Here is a 24,570-nt window from a genome sequence, read left to right as displayed (position 1 = left end):
ATCAGCTCTTTATTTAATCTTTTCTTCTTAGTGCTATTGACATCCTTTAAAAAATGAACCAAAAAAAAACAAAACTTTTTTTTTTTTTTTTTTAAATGTAGATGATGACAGAAATAACATTTAATTTGACAGATATAACAATGAATTTAGTAAGGGATCCGACCTCTGAATTCCTTCTTCCATTTATCTCTTTGTCTATCGTACATGAGTGCAGTGCCATCACGTAGAGTAAACAAATGCGCACACGGGCGCTCACACACACTCACACACACACACGCACGCACACACATCAGCAAACATACTTCATCTTTCTCATTACTGAATATACAAATATTATATTATCCTGCTTAATTCCTTAATTCTCAAAAATCAAGTCCTCAAGTGTTCTTAGCAGGTCATTCTGGCCACTCCAAACTCCAAGGTGACCACGGTTGGCTCATTCTTGGGACCGAACGACCCTGGCAGATCTCCATAACCGTTCTCTGTGGCACTGCTGCCCTCTACAGTCCGTTCTCCTCCAGTACTGGCCGGAGGATCCTCCAGAGCCTCCTCTCCAAACACCTCCTCGTCTTCATCCTGCTGTACTTCCTTCCGACTGAGAAGAGGAGCTCCCAGAATGAGGGACTGAGGCCGGGGAGGGAGAGTGCGCTCGGTTGGGGGTGTTTTGGGCTTCAGTGGAGACGTGCTCACCCCGAACTTCTGCAGCTTCTGTGGAAACACAGAGAAACAGGAGAATGTGTGATTTCAGATGAATGAAGGAAACAAATGGGGCTATTGATGGAAGCAATGAGGATAGAGCAATGAAGGGTTAATTATTTTTATTAGAAAATTATAACTCCTTTATAATAATAACATTGTTATTTATATTATATATTACTAATATTATGCATTATCATTAATAAAAAATATTTAATTAATTATTACAATTATATTATTACTGTTGCTGTAATATAAATTAAACATAATTAAAGTATTATTACTTTTATAATAATAATATTGTTATTTATATTATATATTATTATTAATAAAATATTACATTTTATTATAATTATTATATTGTTTCAGTAATAATAAATTAAACATTATTATTAAATGTTTACTTTTATAATAACAATAAAATTGTTATTTATATTATATATTATTAATATTATATATTAATACAAATATGTAATTATGTTTTTATAATTATTATATTATTATTGTTAAAGCATTATCATTTAACTAAAATAAACAGTACAACACTTAATACATTAAACAATTATTAATAATAATAATAATTATTATACATTATGATAATACATTTATATATATAGATAGATAGCTCCTTCCCAGCCTCATTTGTAGAGGAAACTTAGAGGAAACTTAGTGGTATTGCAACACACAAATCCATGACTACTTATTTTTCATGGGAAGCGAGCGTTCAAGGCTTAATTTTTATCCGGAATCCAAATTCCTGAGGTGAACTCACAGTCTTCAGGGCTTGCACTGTAGCCTCAAGCTCTCGGTTGCTTTCTTTCAAGGTGAGGACTTGTTTGAGAATGGACTGCCGAGGGTGCATGGAACGGTCATACTGATGGTACATGTTTCTCCAGAACCTGCAAAACAAACCGGTTACTGATTACTGTTGCAGAGTCTAAATAAAGGAGGAGTCTTACATAAAGATAAATGGTTAGTCATTTGTACTTGAAGTGGTAGGCTTGGGTGGATGGTTCCAAAACTGGGTGTGACTCTGCAAAGCTTGGGCTGTACAGTGGATTCAAGTAGAGCTGCTTTTCACTCAGCAGGTGAGCCCATAATGAATATGTCCTCTCCTTCAACCTTTAATGACAGACAAATGCATTAAGGGCTTTGAGAAGACGGGAAGGAAGGGAATTCAGGTTTGTTTGACTCACTGAAGGTCCTCTCTCTGTCGTTGGCTGTTGCCCAGGAAGTTCCCAAACTGGCAGGAATGGATGTGCTCGTGGATCTGAATGAGGAACCACTCACTGAACTCGAAAGCCTGAGGAAACTGTTCAGTCAGCTGCCATACGCACTCCAGGAACTGCGTGAATATGGGCGACACCTCTTTAGGGTCGGTGTACAATTGATCGCACCTGTGGGGAAATGTTATGCAAGGTTATTTCAGACTCTTCAAGCAACTTGAGTCAATAACTAAACTGAGAATCATGCTAACCTATCTGCAAACTTATGTCCAAAGGAAATCCAGTCTTTTTCAATAAGTACCTGAGAACAAGAGGAAGATATATTAGAAGGTGGAAAGAGACGAATGATAATGTCAGCTTGCGCATACAAAAGGCTCTTACCATGAAACCTTTAATGGTGCGATAGTTCGGATCCATCAATAGAGAGCCTAGAGCGCAGACCTGAGCTGTCCGATCCCATCCATCAGAGCAGTGCACTAGGACACTAGCACCTTCCACAGTCACAGCCTGGTATAACAAAAAACATTTATGACAAATCTGTGAATTCATAAAAGTGTGGTTATTGTTAATGAAAACCACTAAACTAGATTATTCCTATTAGTCGACTGAACGTTAGTAGACATGAAAAGGCTTAGTCAACCATTATTTTATTAGTCGGTTTGTCACAGAAAAAAAACTCCACAGGAAGTGGAGAAGTCACGCAGTCCGTGAGGGACAGATCGTTAACAGCGGGTCCTTGTGGTAATTACAGTCATTCAGGCAAGAAAATCCAAACGTTCACCTATCATCCATTGACCTTAAATATGGCTTATCATTTGAAACATGTAAGTAGCTACTCACTCTAATGTTAACCTAGATAAATGTGCGCTATTATTAGACGCATATTCAAGTATTCGTGCGGAGCATGGAAGCTAAAGTATTAGCGCGCTTACTGCATGACATGGAAAAAAACTTAAAACATGCAACTCCTTCATTTCTGGTCATACACAAAGAGTAATACATCATTCGAAATTGTAAAGGACAATTACTTTTATTTCTGTAAACTCTTAATAACTCTTAAAATAAAGAAAACAAACAAGGTGCACTTTCTGCCGTCTCGTTCTCTGTGAACTAGATCAAGTCACAAAAATGACCCGAAACTCAGGGGACTTGCCTCACAGACATGAGAAATATATCTACAGAAAGCTTGAAATGTCTACTTTTAAACAAATTAAAATCGAAAACAAATACTGTAATTCGTATGAAAGGTGCATTTCTCTCTAAAGGCGTGTTCACTATACAGCAGAGATGAGTCGGCATCGTCAACTTCATCTTTGCAGCCGACACAGACTCAGAAAACTATAGTTTATTTATAACGAATTAAAATGTCTCCTTGCTATTTTTTTCGACACATTCATAATCATTAATTTTGCCAGTACTTTGTGGCAAGCTTTATGTGTGCGCTTGAGCGCAAAATAGGCCCATTATGGTTTAGTATAAGTTTCAGTAATTAAATTAATATAAACGTGCGATTAGTCAACTAATGGAATAAATGAACGACTACTAGTCGATTAGAAAAATCTTTAGTCAAAGGCAGCCCTACTGAATACTGAAGAACCAGCAGCAAAATACCACATACAAAGAGTTTTACCTTGGCAAGGAATATTGCTGCATCCATTATGGCTTTGATATGACGCAACCATCCGCTGTTTTCCAGTCCGACCAGGTAATCTGGCATTGAAAGGGAGCGCGTTCCCACCACTATGAGAGACGCAAATAACAGAGATGTTGACGATCCACAAAATGAGATGAGAATGAACCAAAAAATTCATACTTCAGCGTCTCAGACCTTCCAGAAGCTTCTGCAAACTTCCCCTCATCACATGGATGTTCTCAATGCCCACAAACTGGAAGCGGATATTAGAGTAGTTATCTTCATTCTCATAGCCTTTCCCCGCCGCACGATTCGCCAATGCGTTTAACTACGAAAAAATCAAACAGTGCTTAAGGAACCTGTTATGATCAAGGAACTGGCTTGAAGAACACAATAAAACTCCATGACGTTCTACCTTAGGCCGCGTGTCCATCACGTATATATATCGGCTGTTGTGATTGGCCTTGCTGATGGCCTGAAGCATGTGCTCGTCTTCCAAACAGCGAGCGCTGAAGCCGGAGAGAGGCTGACTGCACCGACACACTGCCGCCTGGAGACATGACACAAACAAATATAAATGTTCACCATCCTGGAGAACAATATAAAAGCAGAGTAAATAAGTTTACAAAGACAGTGCAGATGCTGGGAAGAAGCCACTGGGATACAGCCCTGATTTGCCAGTAAAACTAATGTTTATCATAATCAGCATCCTCTGTGTGCTGACAAGCCATTACCTGTTTACCATCTCATTCCTCTTATCTAACACAGTAGAAGCAACTAATGGTCATTACAATGTCAACAGAGACTATTTTCATAATGATTAACAAAGGCCTAATATTCTTCATATCAACCACTGGCTTCCTTTTCTCATTAGTAGAGACAGAATAAACCATTCTTACCTTCTTCTCCTGGTAGAAGTATGTAAGAACAGGAAAACGGCCTTTGCTTCTGAACTTGGAGCTTCCGACTATGATGGGTTTACTGGCCGTAATGGGTACGTATAAGTCTCTTGGATATGTCTTACACACCTAAGCACAGAATTTATAGTCAGACACATTTACAATACACAAAAGAAACAATTACCGCATTTTAAACACTGAAGTACCAGTCAAAACTATGGGCACACTTTTTTTCAACTGTGTTTTTTCAAACATTTATGTTTCTCTTGATCTAAAGACTTATGCTTAAATGCTTAGTTAGTTGTCATACATTAATGTTATAATTTTTTTTAGATATTTTTTTAGATATGCCCAGCATATATAAGAACTCATTCAAAGGTGTTATTTTAGTATTATTTACATACTTAATTCAGTATTTATTAATATTTTGAAATAGCTTTTATTTTTTATATTTCAGTTTAAGTTGAAGTAATTTTGTTTGTGCCTTTGTCATTTTATTAGTTTTTGGGTTTTTGTTATATTTCTGTTAAGATTTAATTTATTTAATTTCAGTTTTGGTTTTTGCAATTTTAGTAAGGTCTCTCAAGTCTTTTCGTACCATGAATGAATCACTGAATCATTCACTCAAAAGATTTGTTAATAAACAGAGCCATTCACGACCAAAGCACATCAGATTCATTCACAAATAAAACAACACTAACTCATATTGGCTTGGCCTGGGGTTTGTTTATCCGACTAAATCCTAGTTTTATTCCAACTACATTACTCTAATACTAGTCTTGAAGGACACTACCCTCTATTTTAGGTTGCTTGAAAGACTCATGAGAACCAAGTATAAATCAAACACATCCTGAATTAGATTCAATGCTGGTTTAAAGAAAGAAAAAGTGACGTTGAGCATGTTTCACAAATGAACCCTCACATCAAACCTTGTACTCCCTGTTAACATCGGTCATTTGCCACTGGTCACATGGCACGCCCATCCGTTCAAACTCAGCTGCGAGGTCTATGAGTTGCCATCCCTCCTCTCTCTGTTGGTCATTCTGCTTTGGGTTGTAGGAGAACGCGTACAGCTCATCATAGGACACTGGAGTACAAAACAAAAGATTCAATAACTTTACAAAAGGTGAAAAAGAAAGTCATACTATTCAGGCGACCATCTGGAGATCGCACATGTCCCTGACCTCGAGCATGACCACTATACCTGTCATCCAGTCACTGAACAGAGGGTGGCCAGGACTTAATAATCTCCTCTGTGACTTTCAGGAAACTCTTTCAATATGCAGTCTATTTATTTTTCATGAGGGCAGACGTGTGAGTTTACCCACCTGGTCTCAGTAGCCTGAGCAGAGAGCTGTAGATGTCATGGCAGTCACGCTCTCTAGGAATCACAAAGTGGACAACACGGAAGTTCCGGCACTGAATGAGGAGCGGGCAGCCACTGGTTGTGAGCGACAGTTTCTCCACGGAGGCGATGTGATGATGCAGGATCTGAACACACAAAACACATAAGGTGCATTCAAGTCATGTCGGAAAGATCGTGTTTATGAGTTGAACGCACATGAACGTCACCACAAAGTCGTAAATATGAGTAGGAAGCTCGGGCTCGAGTTTATGAGTTGAGGGCGTATCAGTGAGAAATGTGGATACTTAGGTATTTAGAAGTGACATTGTCAAGCTTTTTTATTTACAACAAAACATGCTAACTGCATGCACAAACTATAATAACATTGTAATATAATATAATATGTAACAAAGTTTATAGTGGTTTAATGAATGAATTAAAAACAAAAAAGCAACATTCTTTGTTCTTCATTTTCTAGAAGTAGAGTATAAAAACCTTGATGTATTTTGGTGTAGTTAACTAAGAGAAGGTACATCGCCATCTTTCTCCAATGAAAGTGTTATGAACGCACCTGTCGTCGTGAACATGACTTCCCAAATCGTTACAAACTTCCCAGGAGGACTTGAACTTATCAATACATGCAAAATGCATTTACAAAATTCAACTATAGTGAAAGGATTTGGACAGTAACCCTAACCCTATTTAAAAAAATATGAAATGTCATTGCATTAATTACAGCACTTTTTATGTAAAGTAGATGTATTGATAATTCTTTTTCCCGATAATTTTTCAAGATATGGCCGAAAACTGATAAAATGCATTCAATATTAAAATTCAATACTATTTTGTCTAAATAAATAAAAAATAAAAATAAATCCTTTTAAATGCTAAAAGTGAATTTAAACATCACAACTTTATAATACACAGTATGAAAAATGGATATTCACTTCAATTACTAAAAACTTAATTAAACAGTGTAATTACATTACTGTTTTTAAATATTAAAGGAATAGTTCACTTAAAAATGAAAATTCTGTCATCATTTACTCACCCTCAAGTTGTTTCAAACCTGTATGAATTTCTTTCTTCTGCTGAACACAAAAGAAGATATTTTTAAGAATGTCAGTAACCAGACAGTTGTTGAACGCCATTGACTTCCATAGTAGGAAAAAAAATACTATGGAAGTCAATGGGGTTCATCAACTGTTTGATTACTGACATTCTTAAAAATATCTTCTTTTGTGTTTCATACATGTTTGAAACAACTTGAGCGTGAGTAAATGATGATAACATTTTCATTTTTAAGTGAACTACTCCTTTAACTTTTGAGTGTTACATGAAGGCAAAGGCAGTCTAAATGTAAAATTGAGTAATGAGCATCCACAGTTATGATATACAATATTGTTCAATGCCGATAATTTTAAAACGTCAAATATCGGCTGATAACAAGTATAATGTGCAAAACATTTTTACAAAAATAAGCTTGTTAGGTTTAAAATGACAAAACAATGACTATATACACTGTTTACAATGGAAACATATTTGTGGTTGTCACACCAGGGAACATGTTATTGTGATGAACTATTTCATTACCTACTACATCAACTAGTCTCAGATTGGTCTGGATCCTTTTTTTAAGATATGTTGAAACATCCTTTTTATTCTTCTTCCTCTTCTGCTGTTCCTCTATCTTTAAGACGAAAGTAATGTGCATGACAAGGAGAATTCACTACACACACGATTACCATATTCAACTAACTACACAGCAGTTCGGAAGGTCAAAATCTGGGTGTTATTAAAATGCGCATGTATCTGCATTTCCTTTTGCATCGTGACTCAGGGTGCTGTTGTCATTGATCACTGAAGTGTATAATATAATGCATAATGCATAAGGACCAGAAGGCAGTACTACAAGCAGACAGAGAGACGTTTTGTCAGAGCTAGTCTTGAGAGTGAAGAAGCAACACATGTGGATGCAGAATTTATTTCAGTTGGGTTCCAGACCGTCATGTGAACATCTGTTGCCCCAACCAGTCAGCTAGTTTTTAGAAAGTGCTGGAACAAAGTCTCAAAAAAAGTGCTACTGAGGCCAGATCTCATCTGCTCATAAATCTAACTAAAATTAGATCAAGGATGCCCCTGAAAAAACTGCTAGTATAAACAGAATTCAATATATACCTAATTATGCATTGTGTAAATATGCAAAAAATAAAATAAAAATTGTACTGTAGTTTTCTGGGGGGAAAAAGTCTGCATTATTCGATCAAAAAAACAATAAAAAAGTTACAATTTAAAATTTCTATTTTAATATTTAAATGTAATTCATTCCTGTGATGGCAAACCTGATTTTTTTAGCATCATTCCTCCAGTCTTCAGCATCACATGATTTTTCAGAAATCTTTCTAATGTACTGACTTGGTGCTCAAGAAACATTTCTTATTATTAATGTCATACACCGTTGTGCTGCTTAATATTTTGTGGAAACCCTTAATACATTTTTGTAAGTAAGTCATTTTTGTCACTTTTGATCAATTGAATGTGTCCTACTTGAAAAATATATATATATATATTAGTGCTGTCAAATCAATTAATCGCGATTAATCGCATCTAACATAAAAGTTTTGTTTACATAATATGTGTGTGTATGTATTGTTATATTTATTTATATTAAAGATATGTCTGTGTGTGTATACTGTATATACACAAACATATATTTAAATGTGTGTTTGTGTGTACACAGACATGCACAAACACAGACATATATATATATATATATATAGACATATATATATATATATATATATATATATATATAAATTATACATACACATACTGTATTAACAAACTTTTACGTTAGATGTGATTAGACATCACTGCCGTCACCTTCCTTCTCCTTTTCCCTATTCTTTGTTATTTGTTCATCGGAACGTCGTCTCTTTGGTCATGTGTCGGCCATATCAAAATTCTCAAGAATATACCATTTTAACATTAGTCGTTGTTAGGACATCTCTCCTCTAGCTAACTTCCCTCTTCGTGCTTCTCTCTCCTCCACTCCCCACACCCCCCTTCATGTGCACGCGCACTAACCCCCACCCCCAAATAATTCTTGTCGGTTATTGGCTGGAACACTGTTTGTTATGTTTCGTGGTCCAGGTTGGGCCAGTTTGTTTTTGTTGCCGTTTGTGGAGCCTTGGCTGTCTACAGAGACCGCATTTTTTACAGTGTGTTCAGGGGACAGGCAGCTAGTGGACAGTGAGGAGATGTTTGCTGTATGTGACAAAAAATGTTTTAGCCTAAAAAACGTGTGACATCGCTTAGAGCACCTTTAAGTTAATAATGCTTGTCTGAACAATTGCTAGGGTATTCTGGGTGGTTAAGATGGTGGTTAAGATGTTGCAGTTACTAGGTTGTTATGGGTGGTTACTTACTGGCCAAAATCAAAAGAACCTCCTCAAAATCTTGCATTCAATCAATTAGTTAACTAATAGCATAAAAGCAATAACCCCTCAAGAGTATATTATAATGATAAACTTTGTTTGTCAGTGTTAGCATCTGCTCCGACCTGCTTCCGGAGAAGATGGTGAGATATGGATATTCATCTGCGATACACGCTCACACACTGAGAAGGACCGATCAGTGGACTCAGATGGCTCAGACTCAGTGGCAGATCACGTCTTGAGCTATGTGGGTCATTGGTATTCATGTCCTCTCCTGGCCTCCCCTACACTCTCGTATTCGCTTGGCCTTAAGGGCAAGTTAAGCCGACAGGTTTCCACAGCAACAATGCCTACCGCCAACGTGAAGAACTAGTAACCTCATTCCCATGATCTAATTCACTATTATCCTGTACACAAAAAGAGTGGCTTAGTTGTACTATATACCCAAGCTAAACCCTGTTGGTCACACAGGAATTCTTTATCACATCCTGACAGATCATTTAGAGACGGTTAAGGGTGGCTGTTCATACCCATATCTCCTGGGCACTGGCTGAATTACTCTCCACGAAGATCAGATGTGTGGCCGTCAGATGCAGGGTTCCTGTGACAGACTTGTTGTTAAAGCGATCCAGCAGCTTCACTTGCTCTACCTGTGGAAGAAAGCACCAGTTAGTTAACTTTTTAAATTCTTTGAGATTAACTGTGAAAGAGTAAAGCCATAAATATCTTCCTCCTTGTAAATCATGAGCAATTTAGACATTATCCAAAATGAATGGCAGGACCAAGCAGAATCCACTGATGTTTTTCACATTTTCTGCATATATAGCCTAATTTTAGGGACAACATGGCAAAATCTGTTAAACTGAGCCAGCTTGTACCTTAAAGTATAATAAAATTATCCCAAACAATTCATGAACGAAAATGCAAAGAGTGGGGAAGAGTTCATGTGTGTCACATTCATCACATAATTTTATATAAACCATCAGTACAACAGACTCCTAGTCCTTACAGTTAAAGGGTTAGTAGTTCAGCCAAAAATTCTGTCAATTCTGTCAGATTTTCAATCATCTTCTTTGGAACACAAATAAAGGTTTTGAAGCATGAAAGTGGAAGGACATAAAGCTCTCCGATTTCATCAAAAGATCTTCATTTGTGTTCAGAAGATGAACAAAAGTCTTACGGGTTTGGAACGACATGAGAGTGAGTAATTAATTAAACTAAAGAATTTACTTTTTTGGGTGAACTAACCCTTTAAATAACTTTGTATTATGTTAACATCACACTAACTGGCAATCCATATCCTATTGGCCGAAATCATATCATAAATGATATTCTACCACGTATTTTGACATTCAGTAAGACAGGAAACATGATTAAAGAATCCATTTAGTAAAAAAAAAAAAAAAAAAAATGACTGAGACACTGAACACAGACATCAATAGACATCCATTCATATTATCTAAAACTACTGTTTATTACAATTAGATCCAGTTTCCCGGCAACTGGCCTGCAGATAAGCAACACACTTCCTGTGATTGCAATAAAATCTGCAGACATCATAAAACAAACAGGAATTTGACAAAAGCAACAGAGTGAATAAACTTTAAACAGTTGTTTATACAGTAGTTCAGATGTCAAATGCAAACATCAAGACACATGAGTGTGACGAGATAACTTTACAGAGATATATATATATATATATACAGTATCAGTCAAAAGTTTGGAAACATTGCTATTTTTAACGTTTTTGAAAGCCTGCATTTATTTGATCACAAACACAGAAAATTCATTTTCAATTTCAATTTATTTCTGTGATGCAAAGCTGAATTTTCAGCATCATTGCTCCAGTCTTCCAGAAATCATTATAATATGCTGATTTATTATTAATGTTGGAAACAGTTGTGCTGCTTAAAATGTTTTTTTTTATAACCTGTGATACTTTTTCAGGATTATTTGCTGTACTTTTTAATCTTTTTATTCATCATTTATTTAAAATAGAATCTTTTGTAACAATATACACTACCATTAAAAAATAAATAAATACATAATATATATATATATATATATATATATATATATATATATATATATATATATATATATATAAATAAATATATATATATAAATACACTGACACTAAAGTTACTGTAGTACTAAAGTGATACATTATGTCACAAAAAAAAAAAAAGACAACAGAGTTAGAAAGAAAGCTGTCTTGGGAGCTTTCTATCAGACAACATAAAAATGCAGAATCAGCCTCTAAGGCCTAAGTTAAAGCTTTCAGGACAATCCAGTTCTGCACAGCTTTTGAAATCTGTCAAAATGGCCACAAAGGCAAAGAACATCCACATACGGATCACCGGTAACGTTACTAGATTCAAGTGCATTCGTCTCAAATAAGGCCAGAAGATATAAATGACCAGAAACACTGATGAGAGCCGCGCTACATATTTATAAAGTGAAACCACGTTATAGCCTAGTTCAAATACATATATAGATACATAAATTCATTGACATTTAACAAGTGTTTGTGACTTTGAAATCATGACTGATTCTGCCATACCAGGACAGATCTCGCAGAATTCTTGTGTTTAACGTTAGTCAATTCTACCTTTGGTGTGCGAATGTGCTCCATGATGCCGCTGTTTTCCGCCTGGTCAGCACAAGGAATGGATGACAATATCCAAAATAGCTGCGTTCACACATCGGATGAATGAGTGAAGAATAAATCCTTTTACATTTGAAGCCACGTTCAAAACATCTCAACTAGCAGCTAACAGTTTCTGCAGCTCTACTCAGCACTTCGTTCACGGGGCGTGTCTGTGTGAAAAACAGACAGGTGCATTCTGGGAAATGTAGTTTTACGACCTCCATGTAAGATCACTCATTGTAAGTTAGCTTTTATCCTTATCATTAGAGCAAGGTTTTTCAATCTTTTAGATGCCACGTACCCCTAAATATGACCATCCTCGTGCGAGGGACCGCCATTCTAAAATTTAATAAGGAGCTATATATTTTCATGTATAAATGTATCTGAATTTTTTATATTATAAATATTTTTTTCTATGAACTACTAATTTTTAGTACTGTTAGATTTATTTATTTGTTTGTTTGTTTATTTTTTATATATTTCTTTCCTGTAAACATTTGTTTATTTAATATTTTTACTTTATTTTTGTTTAATTTTTTGTTTGATTATTTAGCTAGTTAGTTTTTATACTTTTTTCCCTCTAAACTTTTCCAAGGACCACCTTGGATCCCGGTTTTAAATTCCTTGCATTAGATTTAGAATTCCCTCCATTTTATTTATCCAAATAATTGATCCATTTGACTCGATTTTTTATTTCAATCCTTTCATTAAAAATATTAGCGACCGTCACATTTGGGTGAATCGCTGAATTAATCACTCAAATTATTCTTTAACCATTTTTTTTTTTCCCTCACCATCAGCAACAAAGCAGATGTATTGTTTCATTCATTTTTTATTAGATGCTGTGTATATTTGAATTATTTATTTATTTATTTATTTTTTGCATGATGTGTTGTGCTATTTGTGTATGGTAATCATAATTCTTGCACTAGATTCATTTAAGAGATTCATTAGCGAATGCAACACCACTAAAATATCATCAAGGCTAAAGAGTATTCTGATATTAGTAAATAGTGACAATATGCCTGTAAAGGTGGACAGAATATTAAAAAGAAAGTCCTAGATAGAGTTCATTCAACACAATCACACTGCATTTAAAACGCACCTGCATGGACTCTCCAAGCCAGTAGGGGGCAATACGGCGCAGCAAATAATATTTGAACTTTACCGCAAAACCAAAGAAACAGAAAAAGAGAGGCGCTTTTGCGCGGAAACACAGAGCAGCAACGTTTTCAATATTTAGAAACTCATAACGTTAATCGTTTAAAAAAAAAACAACAACAACAAAGTAGGCCTTGGCCTACTAGTTTTTTTATTTATATTTTCTCCATACGCTTCAGAATTTTGTGCTAGTTGCTTTGATTATGCTGCGTATGTCCTAGGTAGTGTGTTTAGGGCCTCCACGAGGTCGGACCCGCTTTATTTGATTGTCAAGTTTTGGGAATTTAAGTCCAGAATGTCCAGCTTTAACTTCGGCACAAGTACCCTCGGGTCCAGCGCCACCGGCGGGGGCTTCTCATTTGGAGCTGCGACCAGGTATGATCATGTTAGCTTTCAACATTGTGCTCAGTTTAAATGAGTTATACTCAACTAACTATGTGCAAAACATGAATGCATATTAACTTGAATTGGCTGGTTTATATTATGTTAAGCATAATGTCAACTTGAGTTATTTAGCATGTCTCCTTTTGTGTTCATCAACAGATTTAGAAGAATATATAGGCCACACACACACCTCTCTCTCTCTCTCTCTCTCTCTCTCTCTCTCTCTCTCTATATATATATATATATATATATACACACATAAATTTATACACGCACGTTTTGAGTGATCTGTCTCTTTAAGGTGCAGGTATATATTTAATTTCATTAGGTAATATTTATAATACACACTTTTTTTTAAAATTTCTGATATATCCTATTCCAGCACACCTGCTGCAGGCACGGGTGGATTCACACTCGGAGGTTTTGGCACGCCGTCCTCTGCACCGGCCGCAACTAGTACCACCTCCACACTGGGATTTGGGTCCAGTGTATTTGCACAGAAACCAACAACTGGATTCTCCTTTAACACACCTGCCTCAGGTTCCTGGCTGCTCTTATGACATAAAAACTGATTTACTTAACATTGTTCTAATTTGGTAGCTTAATTATAAATACCATTGTCATTGTTAATTCACCATCTTTTTAACACTTTTAGGGGCTGCTCCTTCCACTACTGGCCTTACTTTAGGTAAGCAGAAGAGATTTAATCATTTCTATATCACTTTATTCCGTTGCTTTTTTATATCACTTTATTCCAGTGGATCTCAACCTTTTTGACTTCATTGCTGCCCCCCAAATTGTCAACAGCAATATTATTTTTTTACAAAATATAATTAATATTTAAAACATATCTGTGTATTTTTTACTCACTATTTCTAAACTCTTTATAACTGAAGCATGTTTTATTAGATTGTTAGTTTTCACTCTAGTTTAACATTCTGTTAAATAAAATATCTCCCTTTGTAGTGGACTTTGAGTTTTGGAACCTTGCAGATCTTTTTTTTTTATGCTCAAACAGCAACATTACACACTAACTAAAGTTAATGTGCTAAAACACATTATAGGGGCATTTTAAAAATAGGCAACCTCATACATCCCGGTTTTCCAAGACTGTTTGAACTCTGGTTCTTCAAAGAAAAAAACATATTGTTGAAGGGAGAGTATAAATAAGAAATATCTTGATTTTTAGTTGTATTAACTTATTTAATTTCTACTTTTGTCTGATTTAAAATCATCTTAAAGCCCCTTGGACATTTGCTGATGCCCCCTGTTTGAGAACCACTGGTTTAGTCTGTCATGCTTTACTCATTTCCACTTTTTGTTTTTGCCTGTCCTTAGGGAGTCTTACCACCTCTACTGCTGGATCCACTGGGTTCAGCCTGGGTTTCGGCAAGCCAGCGGCCTCTGCTGCACCATTCTCACTGACCACCACCACCTCTGCACCTCCAGGCACAGGTCTGACTCTGGGCTCCGTCCTCACCTCCACAGCACCCCAGACCAGCTCCACTGGCTTCTCCCTTAATTTAGGAGGAGCAACCACCACTTCATCTGCACCTGCCCCGGGTTTTTCCTTTAGTTCCAGTCTCTTTTCCAACCCTACCTTGACAGGTCAGTCTTTTTTCGCTCTGTGATCATGTTACATTCAGTTTAAACTAGTATTTTTTTGTCTCTTACTTATTTAATGTGTGTTTCAGGGTTGGGACAGTCTACATTAGGTGGAGCTCTGAGTCTGGGTGGTTTAGTCTCTTCCTCTGTCGCAGCCACCTCTGTCGCAGCGCCCAGTCTCGGCCTGGGTGGAGTGGACTTCAGCACTTCCTCTGAAAAAAATACTGACAAGTTATCCAGCACCAGACCAGAGTAAGAACCACACCACAATGACCTTTTGACTCATCCTAGGGTATTATATTATTTCCTTACCCTGCTGTTTATCTCTACAGGGACAGTAAAGCCCTCAAAGAGGAAAACCTCCCTGGTCCGATCTGTCAAGATGTGGATAACTTTCAGTGAGTTCACCACTTTTTGGTCTGATTGCAAGTTGATCTGTTGCTTAAAGTCACGATGAAATCAAAGTTAACAACATTTTTGATGACATTTAATGAAATATTGCAGTGTTTATTTTAAATTATTTATCCGTGCACATCATTATTTATTTTTAATTCATGTGCCCTCCTAATCTTTAATCAAAATTACTCCTTCCTTCCTGCATGACTTCTCTTCTCTGATGACGTTTTGACATTAGTTAACCTAGTATTAGTTTTTGCTGAAGTATCGATAACTGAAATTTCACTGATATTTAAAATGTACCTGAAATAAGACTTTGATCATATCGCTCAACAATAATCGTGTTAAATAATTGTGATTTCAATATTGGCCAAACATAATCGTGATTATCATTTTTGCCATAATCGAGCAGCCCTAACTGATTATATTTAATTTATGCAGTAAAGACTATGTAGTATTATTTTTCCATTTGATTATTCATTTTCTGCACTTTTTTTTTAATTTATTTGAATCTTTGTCCTATTGTATTTATGTGTGCTTGTAATTTGTTTAATTCTATCTTATTTATCTATGCTGATTCACTCCCCTACAAAACCAACCCAAATCAGTCTAGAATGATTCATTATTTCCAAAGAGAGCTGTTCCTCTGGTGAAACTGTTTTCATATCACAATATATCACAGAAAAACAAAATATCGCAATGTCAGTTTTTTCCAATATTGTGCAGCCCTAATCACAACTTCTGTTTCATGCTAACTTTAATATCTGTTGTTTCTCAGGAAGTTTGTCAAGGAACAGAAGCAAGTCCAGGAAGAGATCAGCAGAATGTCCTCTAAAGCCATTCTCAAAGTGCAGGAGGACATCAAGACTCTCAGACAGCTCCTCTCTGTCTGTGCCAGCGGGCTGCAGAGAAATTCGCTCTCCATAGACAAGCTGAAGTTGGAAACTTCTCAGGTTAGACAAATATCCTTTAGACCATTGCAAACAGTTCAGCTAAGCATTGTTCAATCTTGTAATCTATCTTTTTCTTCATCTAGGAATTGAAGAATGCTGATATCGCACTTCGCACCCAGAAGACCCCTCCTGGACTCCAACATGAAAACACAGCACCGTCTGAGTGAGTGAATTAGTGTGCTTCTACTACTGAAGACCATTGATAGCAGTAAAAGTTGCTACTATTCATTGTCCACCAATGCGCTGTCCATCTCTCCCTCCAGTTATTTCCGGTCTCTGGTGGAGCAATTTGAGGTGCAGTTACAGCAGTACCGTCAGCAGATTGAAGAACTCGAGAATCATCTGACCACCCAGAGCAGTGGCTCCCACATCACACCTCAAGGTCTTAATCTGCACTATGCTATCGGTCAACTAAATAAAACACTGCCCTGATTCACATGATAGAAACGTAGGTCTTGTATCCTAGTGACTTTATGATGTCATCTATCATGTAGATTTGTCCTTGGCCATGCAGAGACTCTACCAGACGTTTGTTGCACTTGCTGCACAGTTGCATGCAGTTCATGAGAATGTTAAGGTAAGTTTCTTATATGGGATAATATATATTTCATTTAAATGTACACACACAGTACTGTTCAAAAGTTTGAGGTCACTAAGATTTGTTTCATGTTTTTGAAAGTCTGTTCACCAAGGCTGCTTTTGTTTGATTAAAATTACAGGCGGGAAAACAGTAATATTGTGAAATTTTTGTGGAAACAGTAGCTATGTTTAATCCTAATAATCTGATTGTAGTCGGAATAAAAAAAAGCACACGTAACCACGTCAATCTGAATGAAATGGCCATATCCGATTAATATATTTCATTCGGATTGTTAGGGGTGGTTTAACTAATCCGATCGAGAGGACATGTAAACGAGCTGTTGTTGAATGAAGTGTCATAATTAACTGTCCTGTCATTCTAAAATTTTTCCTTCCACTCATCGTCTGTGAAGTGGAGCAGAACAACACCCCGCCAGTCCTTGTTTCGGAACAAGTTTCATTGACAGACGCCTTGTTTTGGGCTCGGGAATGGCCGTTTTTACTGCTTGATTAATATAAGCAGCACGACACAAAGCTTCATGTGCTCGTCGTCGTCTCCTAATTAGGACATAAAATAGATAAAAGTTTGCTCTTTAAAACAAAGAAAATAGGCAATTTAGAAGAATAGTATGTGCAAACAGCGGGAAACTCTGTATATTCATGCTGTGTGCACGTCAAAAAAACTTAATTCTGATTTGAAGCTTGTGACATATAAACGCGCACATCAATCCGATCACTTTATTTAACATTCATGTAAACACTTCGTTCGGATTCATCAATCAAAATGAATTTATTCCGACTGAAACAAAAGGTGTGCATGTAAACAGCTAGTGATACATTTTTTGAGGAGTCTTTGGTAAATAGGAAGTACTTCATTTATTTGAAATATTAAAGTAAAGATTAAAGATCATTTTAATGCTAAAAGGTATTTTACTTTTCAAAAACATCTTTTACCCCAAACTTTTGAATGGTTGTGTCTATTATACACATTCTTTAGAATAAAATGCACTAATAACTCAAGCACAGTAATTTATCAATACATATAGATTTCATGATCGAATTAAAGCAGAGTTATTGTGTTTAAAAAAGTCTTTTCTCTTGTTCTCTGTAGACTCTCAAACATCAGTACCTGGGCTACAGACGAGCCTTCCTCGATGACTCCTCTGACGTGTTCGAGTCGAAGCGTGTTGCCGGCAAGAAATGGCAGAGCTCTCCGCACGTCACCACAGGCCCCGCCCCCTTCGGCAGCGTTCCCAACGCAGCAGCCGTTGCCATGGCTGCCACTCTCACTCAGCAGCAGCAGCCGGCTCCAGGTCTGACCGCCTTCAAGTTCTAGACATCTTGACCTCTAGACTGATAGAATGACGAGGGAAGGGATGAATAGAAAGATGAGGGAGGGGGGAAATGTCAGAGAAAGGCAGAGCAGACAAAAGAATTCAAGAATAAACCGTAAATTCAGTCAGTGCCATGTCTGTTTTTATTTTATATATTTTTAAACTGTCTCTCTTGGAGATATGGAGCAACAGGGTTCTTTTAACATGCATCAGGGTTCTTTTAACATACATCATGTGACTCTTCGTGTGCCAACTAGTGATGTGAGATTTTTGCCCACTTCCGTTTTTTCTTTTTATCTCTTTCCTCTATCAAGAAAAAAAAAAGAAAGATGTAAACCAGTAGCATCAAATGCTATTTTGATACAGCCCATAAGTTTTAACCATGGTCAAATGGGCACATTCCAAATCAAGTAAAGGTTTAGAAGGGGGTTTGCCATCTTGAGGTGGTCTGTTTGTGTTTTGGTGGGACGAGTGGCACCGAACATCATCGGATTTGAAATCTGATATTACAACAGCACTAATGTAGCCACACTACACAAAGTAGCCAAACTCTTTGTAGAGTAGACTCATACCCGCTACGCACGGATTGAAACACTTTTATAATAATCATCGACTAAACCTATATTCCATGGAAGATGTGAAAGTTGATATTTTGAAGTGCCAACATACACTTTTCTGCCAACACAACAGCTGAGGCTTTCTGAGCAATATGTTGTTTTTAGATGGCAATATACAGATAAAAGCGGTGTAATTCTGTTACAAAATGAACATGCTATGCAGGAAAGAGATAGCCGTACCTCAGGACAGGAACACATTTAGTTCTTTCCATATTTTTCTCAGTTGGTGGCATTCTACTGCTAACATGCATTTTGTTAGCTGCATACAAAACTCTTGAATAATGTTCATAATTAATAGTTTTAAAGGTAAGCTTTTTGCTTCAGCTTCCACATCTCATCTGCGATCGATCAGTTTAAATACAGAAAACGTGCATTGTAACTTCTTGATCTGTCAGAACAGCAATTAGGTTCTTGTTTGGTTTAGTGATAATGTCAGGTGGTTTTATTCCCAAATATATACATTCACTTTCTTTTTGTGGTTGTGATGATTAGAATTAACTGGATTTCTGTGAGGTTTGCTTTGCATATGTGTAGATATGTATGAAGGGAGTGTGTAAGCTACTGACTCGGAGGTGCATTAAGGTAATTTACTGTATTTCATTCGACAGCTCAGTGAATATGACACAATTTGTGTGTATTTTGTTCTTGATTGAAGTTTCCTTTGCTTTGGTGATACCCTCCATCCGTCTGTAACCATGGTTGCATTTGTGGTTTCCATGGAGACTTGCTGGCAATAATAGCAGGTTGGAGGTGTGAGAGATGTTCCACTTCCAATGTCACAGAATCTGGGTTCTCAGTCTATAGAGAAGAATCAAGTTACAGACATTTATTATTTGTGATTTTACTAGAAATAAGTCGACAAAAGGGCTTTATCAGTGTGATCCATTAACCAAAATCATTAGACCGAAAACTTGACTGTTCCTCATTCACATTTTGTCGGTTTCCCAATATATCGATTTTTAACAGTAATACAAATGTTTTTTGTTTTTTTTTTGAAAATGGACGTTGCCTTCGTGCCTAAGAAAGTCTAGGCTGTTGTGGGTGATTTTGCATATTATATTAACTGTAAATATGTAGTGCGCTAAACCAATGGCATGGCTTATTTAGTTGCACAGTGTATATACACACAGCACCAGTTGTGAGAGATATTGGCATTTCCTTATAGAATCAGCCCAATCATAAATGGCTATAAGACACTGCAGTAAAGTCTGATAAAGATGAAAATCATACACAAACACTAGTTGTTGTTCATACTGTAAAAAGTGATCATTTGACTTAACTTAAAAAAGCGAGGAAACCAGTTGCCTTAAACTTAAATAAACTACATGAGTGATTGAGTAAACTAGCCTAAGTTATGTGAACTTGACAATTCAGCAGCTTATTTTTTTTCAATTACGCATGAATTTTATTTACTTGATAATTTTAAGGCTGTTTTCCTCACTTTAAGTTAAGTCAAGTGATCACTTTACAGTGCATGGTCTCACTTTATTTAAGGGCTACAACGTTCAAGCCTTCAGTTTGAGTGAACTTGCTGCTTTATGGGACTGTTGAGGGTCCACGGTGAAGGATTGTGCCAAACTTCAGTATTCAGAACTGCCGTTTTTGTGATTCTCAGCCTTTCGGTGGCTCAAAGCTGCTATTTCATGCTTAAATCCATCTTTCTCTACCATGGCTGTCATAACTTGAAGGTCTGAGTAATAGTAGAGGTGGTAATGCCTTTTCTAACACCGTTTCAAATAACTTTTACTAAAGCGAGACACTTTCCAATTTGTGGGAAAGATGTGAGAATCAGATCAGATAGTCCGCCTATAGATGTCCTCTACAGGCCATTGTGAATCTCAGATCTTACAGGCTTTCTTTTGCTTTTAATCGCCAATCTACTATACAAACAAATGATCTTGATGCATGTCATGGTTTTAAAAAACGCTTTTAGGAAGTGTGTGGCTTTTGTGTGTTGGTACTTTATCAAAGCTCTTACACAGGATGTCTGTTTATAGACATGTCTGAATCTCGGTATACGTTTCCATTCCTTGGAACAAATATGAGGCTTATTATTTTGGTTGTTTACAAATAGTATCATAGTGAATTCTATAATCTAACTTATAATTTGATTTCTTTGTTTTGTTTTGATTATGCTTGTTGATACATATGAAATTGTGTGCCTTTTGGATACAGCATTTAGTCCTAACCATTGTTTGAAATGCATTTTTGGCACAGGTTGGCTTTAATCGTTTTGAACAGTGTTAATGCCATAGCTACTACTAGGAATCAGTTTGTCCTCAATTGTCTGTCATGTTTAATGTAATTTGAATTGACAATAAATCAGTTTTTTTATTAAAAAAAAGCCCTTGTCTTTGTTTCTTTTTGACTGATAAATCATTGATATTTCTCAATGAATTGGATAAAAAGACTGCATTTGAGATGCTGATTTATCACATCTCTAAATTAAAATTTTAATCAAATTTAAACCAGCTAAAAGGAAACGAGACAGGAGCACATTTTATGCATTAAGTAGCAGCAGGTTCAGCAGATGTAGTTTAGGAATAAGTAACTTTTGTCCCAAGTTAAGTTATTTAGTTAATTCATCAAAATAAGAACACAAGTGTTGCTCCAAGGTAAGTAAAAACTAAACTAGAAGCGGATTAGTGCGTAAATTCAAAAAAAGATTGAAATTGCAACCAGTAGCGCCTATTTTTTTTATATTGTAGTTTGCATTTGCACCATCATAATGAACAGTAATTCAGATGATGCTTTTATGTAGCTCTTATTTGTTAATTAAAAACCACACTGTGCCACTTCCTTTCAATAAGGACTGTGTCCAAAAGATGCTTTCAAAGCATGTTTTTCCTCTCACAAGGCTGTGATCAATTTTTTTTGCTCATTGATAATATGGATCTGATATATGAGAGTGCATGAGAGTAAGTTCCTCTGCTCTCTTTCTTTGTCCCAGGACCTCAGGCGCCCTTGGGGGCCAGTTTTGGCACTCCATTTTCCTCGGGTATTGGCACTAGCATGGGCTCATCAAGCCTCGGAGGTACTTCCTGTAATATACCTCTCCTCTCCCTTTCCATCTCTACACTCTTCACAAGTCTTTCACTCTCATTCAATCTTAAAGGGATAATTCACCCCAAAATGAAAATCCTTATTGTTTATTCACCCTCATGCTACACTGAACCCATATGATAAAAAAAGAGATATTTTGAGAAATCTTCATGCAGGCCTTTGTCATACAATGACAGTTCATAGTGAGCATGCTGTTAAGCTCCAAAATAATACAAAATACTGCATAAAGCAACATAAATATGGTCCATGCACTGTATTTAAGGTCCTTGCACACAGTCCGAAATTTTCGTATGCGTTTTTTCGGATTTGTCATTTGAATTGACAAAACAACTTTCAAAATGCTTGCTATGGATGCAAAAAAGTAGAACCCGGTCCAAATATTTTCATGACGGACCTGATTGACACAACGTGAGGTATTTATTTTTTAACGTGCAAAATCTTTGGCCGACTATTTCTGACTCTGTGTGCAAGGATCTTAAGTCTTCTGAAGTTATACAATAACTTTGTGTAAAGTTATTCACCTATAATCTTCCCCTCCAGTTTTCTGTAATCTCAAGAATTGCTGTGACTGGGTCATTATTGAGGCAATGCATGAGTCTGAATTATGAACAAATCGGTCTTTAGAGCTAGTTCTTTTAGTGAGTGATGGTGTGTTCAGTTCACAAATTGTATTAAACTATTAAATCACTAGAGGGAAAGATTCTTCAATTTTGGTCTTTAAAAAAAAACAAAACAAAAAAACTGAAAATGTTGAATATAGTGCATAAGTCATTTAGACAAATCTTGATATGCAAGCATGATATCTATAGTGTTTTATTGCAAAAACGGGAATTTTTTATTTTACTTTGAATAAATAAAAAAAATTGTTACTGAGTGAACAATTCCTTCAAGGATGTGGAACAAATCAGGACTCTTGTTTTGTCATAATAATGCAAAGAGAAACTTGTATTTTTCACATTTCCTTCATGTTTTTCCTTCATGATTTTTTTTTTTTAGTTAATCTCATATATAACTCATCATTCATTCCTAGCCCCCATTCCCCCTGCCCTATGACTGCGAGGTTATCTCTGGTGTATATGTAGTCGTACTGCCTAAATGCCCCCCCTCTGTCTCTCGGCAGCGTTTGGTAGCGGCCCTGGGTTTGGGGGCGCAACAGGAGGTTTGTCGTTCGGGTTTTCCTCTAGCAAGCCATCTGGAGGGAGCCTGAGCGCAGGTGTGTTTGTTAGCACCCTCCTCCCTCTTCCCTCTTCCCCGCTTTCATCAACACTAACCATTACCAACAGCTACCCTTTAAATCTAATCTCCCTTTTCCCCCAGAATGCATTAACATCATGCTGCTTAAGGGTAAACTGCATATCAGAGAAACTGAAATGTAAAATTTGCATGGTTTATTTAACTGCTGTAATGTGGCTTGCTTAAATGCCCAATAATGCTTGTCGTTAGCAGTAAAAGTTGATCAATCTCTCCACTTTCTCATTTTAAACTCTATTTCTTTATCAGGGTTTGGAACATCTAACACCTCGGGCTTCAACTTCAGTAACCCAGGCATCAATGCATCGGCTGGGTTGACCTTTGGCGTTTCCAACACACAAACTCCTGGATTTGGGGCAGGTGGGCCACTGCTACAGCTCAAAAAACCACCAGCGGGAAACAAGAGGGGCAAGAGATAAAACAGCAAGTTGTTGTGGGGTAAAGGGAAATGTCACGAGGTAAAGATGATGTGTCTCTCAGATCTTTATTTTTATATATGTGTGTGTGTGTGTGTGTGTGTGTGTGTGTGTGTGTGTGTGTGTGTGCATAAATGTTTTCCCTGTTGAATGCCATTAAAGGATTTGTTCGGCTCTCCCTTTTACCCTTGTGACTGTGCTGTGTTCTCTTGTTTACTGTTTTCCGATGAATTGCATAAGAGCTAACTGATGCACAAGAACACCTGTGAAGGAATTTTGATGTAGATGCTCTTGGTATTGAAGATACTTTTGAACTAAGTTTACCTGTGTCAGTGGCTTTATTTTAAACCACATGCGCTGTGATTGTAAATGTCAACCCATTCTATTAAGATGACCTATGTAAGCGGTTTCCTGGTTAATTGTACCAAATAGATGTCAACCTGTATAAGAATGTTAAGTTTGTATACCCCATTTTTGTTTTTTGTCTCTTTGTTACCAAATAGTGAAAAAAATTTCTATACATAAGCAGACTTTGTGCAAACATGTATTTTTTGAAAAGTTTGTGTTATTAAAAGAAGCGACAATTATATTGTTTTGAGTCTTTTTGTATGCGGCAGAAGTTTGTATAAAGAATGCATTTTATATATATTACACACACACATTTTGTTTATATATATATATATATGATTTTGTGTAAGTGTATTCATATTTTTATTCATTTTACTAATAATTAAGTATGTGCATTTGAAAAGGCAATATGCGAGTTTGAATCTAGCTTAAATGCACCCATACACGCAAAAACACCCGGTCCATGCCAGACTGGCGTGAAATTTACAAAAATTACGTGTGATAGAAATCTGAGGCTAAATCCGAAATCACCCCCATCTCAAATAGGGCCCTTTTGTAGTGGTGTCCGAAACCATAG

At 36.5% G+C, this 24,570-nt stretch overlaps 2 protein-coding genes across 4 annotated transcripts; one reads left to right on the top strand and one right to left on the bottom strand.

Annotated features, from left to right (window-relative positions):
- Positions 1-96: 96 nt before the first annotated feature.
- Positions 97-12,062, bottom strand: mtmr6 (myotubularin related protein 6). The gene is made up of 14 exons (XM_084102971.1): positions 11,848-12,062; positions 9,767-9,886; positions 5,783-5,945; positions 5,384-5,541; positions 4,455-4,583; positions 3,971-4,105; positions 3,751-3,883; positions 3,553-3,662; positions 2,304-2,429; positions 2,174-2,223; positions 1,893-2,093; positions 1,684-1,818; positions 1,469-1,595; positions 97-708 (listed from the first exon to the last, which is right to left on the bottom strand). Exons 1-14 carry the CDS (start codon positions 11,869-11,871, stop codon positions 388-390), a joined length of 1,932 nt encoding a protein of 643 aa, XP_083959097.1. The 5' UTR covers positions 11,872-12,062; the 3' UTR covers positions 97-387.
- A 990-nt stretch (positions 12,063-13,052) lies between these two features.
- On the top strand, positions 13,053-24,232 carry nup58 (nucleoporin 58). Of its 3 annotated transcripts, XM_084102710.1 has the most exons (14): positions 13,053-13,422; positions 13,814-13,971; positions 14,087-14,119; positions 14,770-15,039; positions 15,126-15,288; positions 15,369-15,434; positions 16,211-16,385; positions 16,469-16,548; positions 16,649-16,767; positions 16,880-16,962; positions 18,076-18,277; positions 21,866-21,949; positions 23,099-23,191; positions 23,479-24,232. In XM_084102710.1, the coding sequence occupies exons 1-14, from the start codon at positions 13,343-13,345 to the stop codon at positions 23,646-23,648; spliced, it is 1,776 nt and encodes a 591-aa protein (XP_083958836.1). In that variant the 5' UTR covers positions 13,053-13,342; the 3' UTR covers positions 23,649-24,232. The 3 variants fall into 3 exon arrangements, with proteins under 3 accessions (XP_083958836.1, XP_083958837.1, XP_083958838.1); XM_084102711.1 differs by lacking the exon at positions 23,099-23,191; XM_084102712.1 differs by lacking the exons at positions 21,866-21,949; positions 23,099-23,191.
- Positions 24,233-24,570: the final 338 nt, after the last annotated feature.

The sequence above is a fragment of the Abramis brama genome (genome assembly GCF_963993115.1).
Source record: "Abramis brama genome assembly, chromosome: 24".
NCBI classification, from domain to species: domain Eukaryota; kingdom Metazoa; phylum Chordata; class Actinopteri; order Cypriniformes; family Leuciscidae; genus Abramis; species Abramis brama.
The sequence above is the reverse complement of the archived record's forward strand: the minus strand, read 5'-3'. Positions and strand labels throughout refer to the sequence as shown.

Excerpts from the sequence above, each read along its gene's own strand:
- mtmr6 (XM_084102971.1), bottom strand. The coding sequence starts at position 11,871 with ATGGAGCACATTCGCACACCAAAG. Across the intron at positions 2,224-2,303 it reads GCACCATTAAAGGTTTCATG|GTACTTATTGAAAAAGACTG; the intron begins GTAAGAGCCTTT and ends TCTTGTTCTCAG. Across the intron at positions 2,094-2,173 it reads GGACATAAGTTTGCAGATAG|GTGCGATCAATTGTACACCG; the intron begins GTTAGCATGATT and ends ATTTCCCCACAG.
- nup58 (XM_084102710.1), top strand. The coding sequence starts at position 13,343 with ATGTCCAGCTTTAACTTCGGCACAAGTACCCTCGGGTCCAGCGCCACC. Across the intron at positions 16,549-16,648 it reads GAAAACACAGCACCGTCTGA|TTATTTCCGGTCTCTGGTGG; the intron begins GTGAGTGAATTA and ends CTCTCCCTCCAG. Across the intron at positions 16,768-16,879 it reads CTCCCACATCACACCTCAAG|ATTTGTCCTTGGCCATGCAG; the intron begins GTCTTAATCTGC and ends TCTATCATGTAG.